This window comes from Zootoca vivipara, chromosome 8, assembly GCF_965207765.1.
Source record: "Zootoca vivipara chromosome 8, rZooViv2.hap1.1, whole genome shotgun sequence".
NCBI classification, from domain to species: Eukaryota; Metazoa; Chordata; class Lepidosauria; order Squamata; family Lacertidae; genus Zootoca; species Zootoca vivipara.
In genome coordinates, this window is record NC_142591.1 from 10,484,907 (window position 1) to 10,498,161 (window position 13,255).

General features: G+C 40.7%; 1 protein-coding gene across 1 annotated transcript in view; it reads right to left on the reverse strand.

The window, feature by feature from the left end:
* Window positions 1-3,328: 3,328 nt before the first annotated feature.
* The window catches only part of GALNT12 (polypeptide N-acetylgalactosaminyltransferase 12), a 34,803-nt gene continuing 24,876 nt past the window's right edge, over window positions 3,329-13,255 (reverse strand). The window contains exons 8-10 of the mRNA XM_035125262.3: window positions 10,607-10,720; window positions 7,814-7,969; window positions 3,329-6,336 (exon numbers count right to left, since the gene is read on the reverse strand). Of these exons, the coding sequence (XP_034981153.1) occupies window positions 6,199-6,336; window positions 7,814-7,969; window positions 10,607-10,720 (408 nt within the window). The 3' untranslated portion in view covers window positions 3,329-6,198. The remainder of the gene's footprint in view (window positions 6,337-7,813; window positions 7,970-10,606; window positions 10,721-13,255) is intronic.

The window sequence follows — 13,255 nt, forward strand, 5'->3', positions numbered from 1 at the left end:
TTACAAGACACACACACACACACACACACACACACACACACACACACACAAATACACATTCATACTTTCCTGGAACAATTTTTCAACTTATAAAAAAGTGTGGCTTTCCCCCATCCTTAAATGAGGCACCAAACAAACTTTTGAGTCAGTGAGCATACATGCTACACTTCAAATGGATGCTCCACTGGAAAAGCTGCCTACAAATATTCAAAATAAAGAAGTGTGAACTGCAACAAAACATTGCAGCATAGGATGCTCCAATTAAGAATGTTCTAGTCAGCTAGCCATCTTGTCTTTCACAACACTCTATTCCAGGCATGCCCAACTTGCGGCCCTCCAGATGTATTAGCCTACAACTCCCATGATCCCTAGCTAACAGGACAAGTGATCAGGGATGGTGGGAATTGTAGTCCAAAACATCTGGAGGGCCGCAAGTTGGGCATGCCTGCTCTATTCCATTCCTCACCTCAATGGACATCATTCCATAGCCAATGAGAATGCTCAGTCTCCATTGGATTATTTCAGGTTTTCCCTATCCTTGGGGGGTTGGGGAGGGATCTAAATAAATGTGTACTTCTACAAACCTTAAGGGTTACTCAAGCCTGCCGATACCTCTCTCTTGTGCATTGGTTGTACTGTTTTGGCTGCCTAAGGATTGGCTCTCAAAGAATTGAGTTTGCTATTTGTAATTGCAAGTGGGTATGTGCAGTGTTCCTTTACATTTCCCTCTTGAATACTTCACTCCATTTCCCCTTCACCTGGTTTTCTGCCCCACAACCCAACAGTTGGCCACTAAGTGTGCTTGGCCCATACTGGGTGGGATTGGGTTTCCTCAACACCACTAATCCAGTGACAGGGAACCTGTCAAGTCCCCATCAGCACCAGTTAGCAGGGGAAATGGTCAGGGATGATGGAGCCGAAAAACATCTGGAGGGCCACAGGGCTGTCATTCCTGCACTACTCACTCTACAGAAACAGTCTTGCTGTTTCTTTGAAGCTTTGAGATACAAAACTATGTGGAAACACAAATTAAAATACATAATTTACACATGACCAAGCTACTGATATGTGGACCCTTTCATGGCAATCTCAACATTACAAACTTGTATGTGCGTTTCAGATACAGATGTATTTCTTTGGTACCAAACTACTATTCTCCAGCTGGTTAATTTCCCCAGCTCCATGGCCTGTTGCTCTGTATTAAGAGCACTGGCATTGAAAAGCTCTGGCAAAGTATGCTACTAGGGAGCAGGTGTCTTGATAAATGCTAGCCTCCTTATGTTCCCAGAGGATGGAGAGATGCACCTGCTTGTTGCAACTTCACCCAGCACACCAAGCAGGCATTTGTAACAGATATTGTATGGTGAATGTTTTAGAGCTAGCTATTTTCACCTCTACAGTTCTCCATACCTGTGGTTTTTATAGCCTAATGGCTCAGCTTTGCAGGGCTTCTGAAATCTCTGATTTTCCACCAAGTAGTTTCAATGTTTCTGACTTGGGATACTGGAGCAATGAATGCTGCTCTGTTTCAGCCTAATTACCCTTCTCCCGATGAAGTGTGTGACATTGCTTACTTCTGAGGCCACAATGTACATAGGTTGTCTTCAGTTGGCAGTCATCCAAGGAATGTTTAGGTTAATAGTTACTAAAGAGTTGACTACAGTGAGGCCCCTTGTGTGCCTCCTCCACAAGAGGTCCAGAGGGTGGGAACACAAGGACAGGCCTTTTCTGCGTTGGCTCCCTGCTTGTGGAATGCTCTCCCCAGGGAGGCTTGCCTGGCACCTTCATTACATATATTTAGGTGCCTGGCAAAAACATTCCCCAGGCCTTTGGCTAATTAAACAATCTATGGCCTTTTAAATGCAGGAGCAGGCGTATTGTTTTTATTTGATACTATCGTATGTATTTTTGTGTTTTTATATTGTAAACCATCCTGTGATTCTCAGATTAAAGGCGATATAGATTAAGATAAACAAACAAACAAAAATGATATAAGAGTGCAATGTTACACCTAGAGATAATTTAACATACAAAGCCATCAAATGACAAAGATTCTATTTTGAAAAGTGACAGATTATATATAGAGAGCCCCAAAAGAGATGATGTACACTCTATAAATATTGATATGATATGTTCCAGCATTTCACCAATAAAAAGGACACAGAATGAGGATAAAATGTGTAAGGCTACGCAGATGAGCTGGTTTGGTTCCCAGTGGTTCACTTTATATTGAATGGGTCAAAATGCTGAATATAATTTAGGTTAAAAAGACGCAAAAGTTCGTATCTGTCCCAGATAATGGAGTCATCAACAATAAATTTAGCTTCAACTTTTATGGCATATTAGTGCACTCTTTTACTTTCTGCCACTTAATCGTATGTGAGGAAAAATAAAGTGCTGCACTTAGGGGACAAAATGACTGTCGCAGCAGAGCCATTTCTACTACCATTGAGATTGAATTGCCTGGGCTACACCATCAAGGTTATCTGTGCACACAAAAGAAATACTACAACCTGCAAGGGGTCTCTGCAGGTTACAAGCATTCCCCCAGATGTATCTGACCTACCACCATAGCGGGTATTATTATAATGTATTTTGTAAAAAAAAAATGCCTTTATGAAATTACTGGATTTCTGGGTAGTGAGCAAATTATCAAAATAATAAAAATAGCAGAAAGTCAAAAGCATAAAGAATGCACACAAACATGCAGGAGCATCATTTTTTTTTAAAGGTCCAAAATCATTTAAAAAAATAGGACAGACTTTGCTTGGCAAAGCAATGACAGCAATGAAGTTCCACAATTAAGGTGCAACTACAGAAAAGGCCCTGTCTCTAGTAGCTACCTGCCTAATCTCTGCTTTAAGTAGCTAAGTGGAAAATACGCAATCAGGAAATAATGTTCAGTTGTTTCTATTGCACTATTACCAATTCTGACATTCCAGGTTTTTTTTGAGTGTGTGTATATTCGTAACAAAACTCTTATCCTATGACTAAAACATTTTAAATGGCATCAGAAGTGCCTATTTACCCTTTGCACTGCAATGACATCTCATGTCTGTCTTAAAGACTCCTTCGATTTCATGGGTCAAAATCCAGCAGTTATCTAAATGCAAATGTTGTAGAATAAAAAAAAACAGGTATTTTGCAAGGTAGTGCAATTAACGTCAGTATTAGATTCAAAAAAATCTTTGAAAGTATAGTCTTTCAGAAAAGACTATACTTTCAGAAAAAGGAAACTGGCAGGCAACGTATTTCTTGTTTTACTTGCCTGCTTCTAGCAGATAAGGCCTTTAGGAGATTAACTTTAAAAAAAGGTTAAAAGGAAATGTTGAAGGACAAATCAACAAATATTTTATTGGCTTTTGTACTCGCTACATTAATTGAACACAGAACTTTATACAGTCTTATACAAACCTCCCACCTGTGCTCACATTCCTATAAAAAGGTGGATATCTAACCATTATAAAACAGTCTCACTATCATTTATAAAGTTACTAAACAACATTTATCATACTTTTAAACAGTTTCAACAGCCATGTGATAACAAGAATCAAAGTATAAGGTGAAGAAACCTCCCAATATCTCCAACAGAATAAGACTGCTTAATTTTTAAGGCACTTAGGAAGAAGCAGCCTCCAAGAACTATGTCATTTCATAGCACATGATGCATGTCAACAGTGTCTGATAGGAATCAGAATTATAGACCACTTTGAAAAGTAACAAAAATCATGCAATTTTGGCGCTGCAAGAAAAATACCATCAGTGAATCTAGATGCTACTGCTTCACCCCCTTCTCAAGTTTGCAGCATTGCTTCAGATGTCATCTCCCCTATGCTTTCATGTTATCCTGCTTCCCATATATTTATCTTCTTCTTCTCTGATATACCCAGCAAACACCAGGGGTAGAGATTAATGGTGGAAAATGGTACTCCTGAAGCATATTTCCCAGGGAGCATAGTGTATACCTGATGAAATAACAGACAATCCAGGCAGGCGTTGCTTTGGGCCATCCTTCATGAGACACTGATGAAGTTGATTAACCTCAACTGAAGTACAAACAGGTATGAGATGATGAAGCTTGATCTGTGAAAACTGGCAATGTATCAACTGTTGTTGCCTCAAAAATTCCAAGACTGGTGATTCAACACTGACAAAGAATTGTTTCTGATTAAGCTACAATCCTCCACACTCACACACTCTCTCAAAGTAAGTTTCACTTACTCTGTTGAGAAATATTTCAAGTGAGGAAGCTGCAAGTGTAGGAACTATCTGGAGGGAAAGAAAGTATAGATGCTGTGCAGGATTCCTCACACCGATATCACACCTCATTTTATCTGTCATGCAGATAAGTGGAGTTATCAGGGCAAGTGGGACTTTGACACTGTATGGCTTGAAGATTGGTTATGCCCTAAGTAGAGCAGTCAGTAACACAAAATGTGGTACATGAATGGCTCAAGGCAGAAAAATCCCTTTGTGTTGAAATACCAACCACTACAGTTAGTTTTTCTTCTCCGTAGTAGAGAACCAGTGATGAAAGCTGGCTACTGAAATTTAGTATTAACGTAGTATCAATTGCGTAATCTGGTATACTTAACTTTATCTTAGTAAACTGGTACCCTCTGGTATAATGCAATATTTGCTTTGTTGAAGTTGGCTGCTATGTGCTAGCAGAGCATGGGGACATTTCCTATCATGTTTTTCAAAAGGAAAATTCTCATATTAAAAAGTACCATAAGATTAAAGCCCAGTTCAAAATTTGTGGTCTGAGGTAGTTTTGTTGGTTCTTTAAAACCCAAGACTCTGGGTGATATTCAACTAAGTCATACTCAAAGCAAACCCATTAATAGGAATATTTAACTTACTTAGGTTCACTGATTTGCGTGGGTCTATTCTGAGTATGACTTGAATGTACGGAAAAAGTTTTAAGTTATTTTAAAAGCTTTAAAACTGAATGATATCCTTGGCTACCTTAATTAGCAGGGGCAAACTACCCAATACATCACAAACATATGAAACAAACCCAACATCTTCTCCATTGCAAAGCACCTTCCAGAGGTGGAGATCGGCATTAGAAAAAGGCCATGAGGAAATGAGATGCTTAACCCTTCCCTTTGCAGCAACTCTCCTCCTGGAACATCCCACCCTGCAGCTGCCTTTGTACCTAGAGGGCTCCAGACCTATTTGTGAGATAAATGCAGGTTCTGAATATTCTGAAGGGGAAGCTTCAGAGGAACAGTGCCCGGCAAGAAAAGGGTTGACTGTTCGCCTTTCCTCAGCTGATGCAAACTGCCCCTACCTGAATGTGCTTTGCCACATAGATGGGGGCTGTCAGTGCTTTGCTACACATGGCTGCAGTGCAACACATACTTTCCCCCTTAGTAAATCTGTTCCTGCAAAAAAATTTCCCCTCCACTAATTTTTCTGTATGCCAGAAGTAGGCCCCCAGTACATCTAGTTCACCATTTTTTGCCGAAATAAAGCTTACGATGGGTGCTTTATTTTAAAAGGCTAATTTCAATCACTAAATGATTAGTAATTTTAACCTAGTATGCCATGACACAGCATGATTGCTTTGCGCAAGGGGTCCCTTTACCTTTACCTTTTACTAGCCCTAAAGCAGGGATAGCCAATAGAGTAGCCCCCAGATAATGTTGGACTACAACTCCCATCATCCCTGACCATTGGCCATGCTGGCTAAGGCTGATGGGAGCTAGATCCAACATCAACTGAAGGCTACCATGTTTGCTACTTAGTCCTAAGATGTGAGATGTACACAGAAAATAAATCTACGTGAAATCTCCTGTAATCACACATTTCACAGCAAAATTTGGCCCATTTTAATATCTCTTAGAGAGGCACAACTGCTAAAAAAAATAAATATTTATGTTGTCAAATGTTAGTGCAATTGTTTGCATTTCATTATCATACCTACCGTAACAGGTTTATATAAATACATGGCCTTTTGGCAGGGGCAGGGGTGAGATTAGGACACTTTTGGAGAAGTCTTATAGCTGCCAAGTTAGGTACGGATTTCTTTTGTAGGAAAATCTGTACCAATTTAATATATACATTACAATGCCTGCTAGTATTCCAGGTAGAAAGTAGAAAAGGAAAAGTGCAGCCCTTCTGCATAAAAAAATAAAGGTTTTCTTTCTTCCATTTCAATTATTTTCTTGCACAAAATAGTGGAGTTCCACATCAGCTCCTTTCTTCGAAAAACCATTTCTGGTATTCTGAATTGGAACACGGCCGTAATAAAGGTGCTGAATTGCCATCATAAGCATTAGATTCTGCTTGTAAGCACTTCTGGGTCTGCACATGGAGTAATGTTCCATCCTACAAAAGATGGCACAGAACACTTTATACTTTACAGTAAAGACAGTATAATAATATTTGAGAGTCCAGCTGACACACTTATCAACTTCGCTTTTTAGCTTTTTATTAGTCTAATTGAAAGAAGGAAGACTAACAGAAAAACAAAAAGAGGCGTGGGATTCTGTCAATAATTTTTTTGTGCAGATTCAGAATCTGAAGATTTTTTAGCAACTGCAGTCACTCTTAGTAAGCTACTGACTCTCTGTCAAGACAATGGTAATAAAGGAGAAGTCTTTTTCTTGAAACCCTCCGAATGCAGCCTTTGCTGATCAGTGTAGAAATTACCGGTAACTTGAACACGAGTTCTGGCAAAACTACAGTGGTACCTCGGGTTAAGAACTTAATTTGTTCTGGAGGTCCGTTCTTAACCTGAAACTGTTCTTAACCTGAAGCACCACTTTAGCTTATGGGGCCTCCTGCTGCTGCCGCCAGAGCATGATTTCTGTTCTCATCCTGAAGCAAAGTTCTTAACCCCAGGTACTATTTCTGGGTTAGCAGAGTCTTTAACCTGAAGTGTCTGTAACCTGAAGCGTCTGTAACCTGAGGTACCACTGTATTTCATACCTAAATGCTGTTTATAAACACTAGGAACAGACTCCCATGAGAGGTAGTGCACTCTCCTTCCTTGGAGGTTTTTAAGCAGAGGTTGGATGGCCATCTGTCATGGATGCTTTAGCTGAGATTCCTGCTTTGCAGGGGGTTGGACTAGATGACCCTTGGGTCCCTTTGAACTCAACAGTTCTCTGGAAGTTCTGACAATGTTGTTGGTAGTAATTATCACAATGTAGCTGAAGCAGTCTATGCAGTAAGGGAGCAACAATTTAAACATATACCTACTGAATAAAGTGAAATCAAAAAAGGATTTTAATCTGATATGAAGTTTAAAATTTGAGGGTACGTCCTCCTTTTCCTTAGTCAATCAAAAATATTTTGGTGAAGGGCTGCAATGGCCTAGATCTGCAAATCACCAACAGTATACAGTGGTTTCAGATATATATGTACCTATCTGCCTTGAAAGAGGAAGGCATATTGTCATTCTTTGCAGTCCAGTATCAACTGGGGTTGCGCTGACCAAGTGGTGCTTCACTGCAATCTACAGGGGAAGCTTATCCAGGAAATCCTCTCAACACTCTGTTGTAAATATATTTCCTGATCTTTTAGGTTCAGATGTGGGGGGGGGGGCGATGACACAGGTGGGCAACAGCTTTCAGACCCCTCACCCTCACATTGTACTAAAACCAACCTTCTTCTTAAGCATGAATACATTTGAAGTAGTTTCAGTGAGTGAAAGGAAACAAGCAAGGAACTGACACCCCACTATTCTAGAGAGCAATTCTGTTTGAAGCTTCTTTCGGGGGCTGAGCCCTACCTCATTTACTCATTGCTAATGGCTGCTGGCTGTACAATACAAGCAAAAAGACTGTGCTGCATTCCTTACCTCTCTGAATAAAATTTTCTGATTTTCAGGAATGTTCTGGATACCTTCTTGGCACAAGTACATTTTCAAATAATCAGATCCTGGATCAACTGCTGCACAGACTTCAGGTTGCCGTGTGTTGTAACGTATTTCATTGCGGGAGGTGTATTCAAAAAACTGTAAACCCCAAACGGAAATCAAATCTCTACTAAAACTTTAGGAATGTATGTTTGACATTCAGACAGAGAGCCTTCTATAGCTTAAATGCAAAAAAGTCATTTTTATTGGGGGGGGGCTCCAGACCAGGAACTAAATTAACATATCCAGTAGCGACAACTGTGAGCTTTCTGAATTGCAGCCCTAATATAGATTGTTTTTGGTAATTTGTTCATCAGGCACTAACTGCTGCCAATATAGTAACAATAGTTAATGGTAATGAATATAAAGGAACACACATAAAACTACCCAAGAAAATGACAGGGAAATGGGTAGAAAGGGGATTAATGAAGGACCAGTCAGGGGCAAGTGGTTAGTGGTATTTTCGCAGCTTACAGAGGAAACCTATGCATGTTTGCTAAGAAGGCCCAGTGTGTTCAATACAGCTTCATCCCAGGTTAGTATGGTATATAGAGTTGCAGCATTTTATACTAAAAAAAAAAATACTATACACAGCCTTTCCACCAGGAAACACAAACAAACCAGTAATAGAAACTAGCAGCAGGAAAATTGGCACACAACAAATGACAAAAGGAATGTGCTTTTACTTACCAAAAGCCCAAGGGAATAGAATAATTTTTACTCTGCACCTAAAAGATAGGATGGTAGGTGCCAAACAAGAATCTCTGGGGAGGGTATTTCATAATCAGCTAGGACCATGAGAAGAAAGAGGAGGGAAAGAAGGGGTTGTGGAAATTGGGGCAGGACAGGAGGTTTACAGTGTTAAAGGTTTGTTCGTTTGATCCACAGAGTACCGAGCAGAGAGAAAGCAGCTGAAAAGGCAAAAACCTTCCTCCTCCATTTAGCCCTGAGTGAGTTGGAGGACCTCGAATGTGAGAGCAGCTGTTACAGCAGAAGAAGCTGTGGGGCTAAGAGCTTCAAACAAAGCCTGCTGCAGGCTCTGCAACAGCAGTGAAGAGACATGCAGCCAGCTGGGAAAGGAGAACGGTGGGGGGGGAAGCAAATTGTGAGAGTCCCCCACCCGCAGCATTACCATCACGGCTTACCTTTGAGGAAGGCTGAGAGTGAGCAGTGAAGGTAAAGTAGTGCACACCAATGGACTTACTCTGGCTATGCCAGGATCCAGCCCAGGAGATGAATGCCACCAAAGTTTAGATCTCAGAGCATAAAAACAAAGCCTCCTGCAGTTGCAATCAGTGAAGTGGGTTTTCCAGGAAAAAAATATTGCAGTGGAAAAAGTTGTATGCAAATTTGAGTAACCTGCATCACCCTAGTGATCAATCCAATTTAGCACTTTGAAACAACTTATTTTACCAGTTTGCATGCCACTTTAAACCACAGTTAGGCTTCACTATGGTTTAAAGGTGTACACCAGGCATAGGCAAACTCAGCCCTCCAGATGTTTTGGGATTGCAATTCCCATCATCCCTGACCACTGGTCCTGTTAGCTAGGGATCATGGGAGTTGTAGTCCCAAAACATCAGGAGGGCTGAGTTTACCTATGCCTGGTGTACACAGCTTTCTGTTGCACAGTGCCAAAACTACAGCTGCTTTGCTCCCCCACACCCCCTGCTGCTGGGAACATGCTTCATATAATATCTGTATGAAGCCGCTGGGTGAAGTTTAGAGTTGGGATTCATTAGCAGCTCTATTTCTCCATATCTACCAAGTTACGGGAAGCTTTGGAGTGCTGGATTGGTGTCTGGATATGAACTAATAAACAGACTGAATCCCAACAAGACAGAGGCCTAGTGGGTTGATGGTTTTTGTGTATGGGAATCAGGCAAACAACATGGAAGCCTTTGACACACAAGACACCCTGCCCCAAAGGAGCAGGTGTATGGCTTGGAGACTGTTTGGCCAACTTCAGTTTGATCTACCAGCTACAGTCATTCTTGATCAGGGATAGCATCTCCACAGTAATTCATGCTCTGGTAGTCCCCAGTTCAGTGACTGTAATGCACTCTATATGGGGCTGCTCCTGATGAAGACACTGAAGATTCAGTTAGTGTAAAATGTGGCAACTAGGCTACTAAATGGAACTACATATTGAAGCCAGAGTTAAGATGCATTGCATTGATTGCAAATACACTTCTGGGCCTATTTCATAAATTTTAGAGTCAATAAACCCCTAAAGAAATGGGAACTTGGGTATTTGAAGTAGCATCTCTCTCCACAATGGTGTTAAATGATTGAATTTATAAACAAACAAACTTCTTGAACATTGAGATTGGCTCATTAAGATACCATCTTTAGGAGATGCCCATTATGTGGAGATGTAGAAAAGAGGCCTGATGCCCTGGTTATGGAATGCCCTCTTTTCTGAGGTCTACTTGGAACAACTTCTGCTTTGTTTTGGTGCCAGGTTAAAAACTGGTTATTTACTCAGGCATTTGTGCACTGTTAAAATTTGCTGCCTGATACTACAATCTGCTTTGTGCTTTAGGATTAGTGTTCATTATTTATTGTTTTGTGTGCGTCAATTTATTAATACAACACTTCAATATACAAAGTAGGTGTCCTGCCTGAAATTAAGCAGGATAGAGTGGGTTGTAAATATTTTAATATCAAAAAACATGCACAAAGAAAGGGCAACTACATTTCGACCCTCTAATGGAAGTAAAGGGAAAATCTTACCTGATTTTGTCCCATGCCATGACAAGGATATAATATGACTACACGTCCTGTTATATCATGCTCATCAAGAGGATTATAATCAAAACAATAATTTGCCATCCCTCTGTTCTTCAGCTGAAAGGCAGCAGAAGGCAGTTAAGAGATACCAGCCCACAATCCAAACATCCCATCAGTCACTGCACTTTAAAAACTATTAATTTAGCAGCTTTTAATTCAGTATCATATCAGATGCAGCAATAAGAATGAGAAACCATCACAACTAAATACAGTAGTAGGAACCAATGATCTTAAGTCAGTCCTGACTAGTAACATAAGCCTACTGATTTCAGGGGCTCTACTGTGAATATTCTTAGTCAGGTACCACACATAGAAGACAATTATATTTTGGGGGGGATTTTCTCTCTTGATTGTGTTGGTTAACTGCCTGAAAATATATGCCCTGGAGCTTTTTAAAACATGCTGGCTGTTCTTTGTGCCAGGGAGGACTCCCACGTTCTATAATTGGTCTTGAAATGTCAAATACGAGCTGGTGATGAAGACCAATGGTCAAAATTCAGTCAGTTGGTATATGGACTACTTTTATAATCTAACTTTATATTCACTATTTTACGAAGAATGAGGTAGCAAATGAGAATTGTTCTACTGCAACTGTCACTGCTGTTGAGGAGTGTCATGAATAATAATTATTATTATTTCAATATGAATTTCTATTGACCCTAGCTCCAAATTTCTCTAGGCCAGGTCAGATAGAATGTAACTGAATCCTCACTGGAAGGACATTCAGGCCTTCTGTGTACTGTACTAATTTGCTGGAAAGCTATATGTGTCGTAAACATTGTTCTCCCCAGTGAAAACAAGCATGGAATGAACTGATTCTTTCTTTATTTGCATTGAACTCAAAATGTCAGACCCAAGAGCTACATAAAAAGAAGAAGAATTTCCCTTCAAGGAAATTCACAGCAGTATCACACACAAAAAAAGGATTTCATAAAGAAAGGATCTGCCAAGAACTAATAAAACCAGTAGAGGGGAGGAAATATAACATAAAGTAAGCATGACTGGGTAAGATGTTTTCAGCTACGGGGAAGACAGCCCAGACAATACTGGACAGGTATCCTCTTGGTAGGCAGCAAAAAGGAAGCCACTGTAGGAACATTTGTTAGCCAGTTATCTGATATATTACAAAATTCCCTTACACATGACCTACGGTGAATGCTAACATATTGTGGTAGTGGCACACATGTGAAAGGGTATTCCCAGAAAAAAGCATGGCTCCTTTATAGTGGCATTATACCATCCCTATCATGGGATCTAATCAGTGGGAAGCATCTAGCTGGTTACTGCTGCAAATACAATTCTGGACCCTCGATGAGCTCCAGAAGAACCTAGTAATACAATGGTACCTTGCTTCTCAAACACCTTGGTTCTTAAACGCAAAAAGCCCAGAAGTAAGTGTTCGGCTTTCAAACGTTTTTCAGAAGCCAAACATCTGATGCTGTTTTTGCCTATTGTTTCCAGGATGCCTTGGTTTTTTAACATTTTGGAACAAAAGTTTGGCACTTTTGTTTTTGCTATTTATTTTGCATTTTTGTTTTTGAGATTTATTCAGTTAATTTGTTTTTGTGACTGTGTGGAACCCAGTTCAGCTACTGATTGACTGATTGTGTGATTGCGGAAATGGATAAAAGCCCCCCATCCAAACAATGACTATCATCAGTGCAGGTAAGGAAAAAAAAGAATTTTAATTTTTCTCATCTATAATACTGTCTTATTTATTTTATAGTACAGTACACTGACACGGGTGGCGCTGTGGGTTAAACCACAGAGCCTAGGGCTTGCTGATCAGAAGGTTGGCGGTTCGAATCCCCGCGACAGGGTGAGCTCCCATTGCTCGGTCCCAGCTCCTGCCAACCTAGCAGTTTGAAAGCACATCAAAGTGCAAGTAGATAAATAGGTACTGCTACAGCGGGAAGGTAAACGCCGTTTCCGTGTGCTGCTCTGGTTCGCCAGAAGTGGCTTTGTCATGCTGGCCACATGACCTGGAAGCTGTACGCCGGCTCCCTCGGCCATTAACACGAGATGAGCGCCGCAACCCCAGAGTTGGTCACGACTGGACCTAATGGTCAGGGGTCCCTTTACCCCTACCTTTTACATTGATTATTGCTTTCATTTTATGGATCAATGGTATCATTAGATACGGTAGTAAAATTCATATTAAATTGCTGTTTTAGGGGTTGTTTTTAAAAGTCTGGAACAGATTAATCTGTTTTGCATTACTTTCTATGGGAAAGCACACCTTGATCTTGGAACGCTTTGGTTTTGGAACGGACTTCCGGAAATGATTAAGTTTGAGAACCAAAGTACCACTGTATATGAATTCAAGAATTTTAAAATGATCAGCACTTCTATAATGTCTCAACGTTTTTCAAATTCTCAGTTGCTTGTTGGCATCTGTCTGACTTGACAGACAATGGAGTGCACCTCCGGGGGTGATGTCACACTGGGTTAGCAGCACCAAAGTGACCTCCCTGGGGCAAAAGCCTGGGCAGTGGGCAGTGTGTATGGAGGTCCTGGGCTGCCCAGATGACAAGACCCCTCCTCTCAGCCTCGCTGGTGCGGTGCAAAAGAAAGCAGAGCAACATGTTTGGC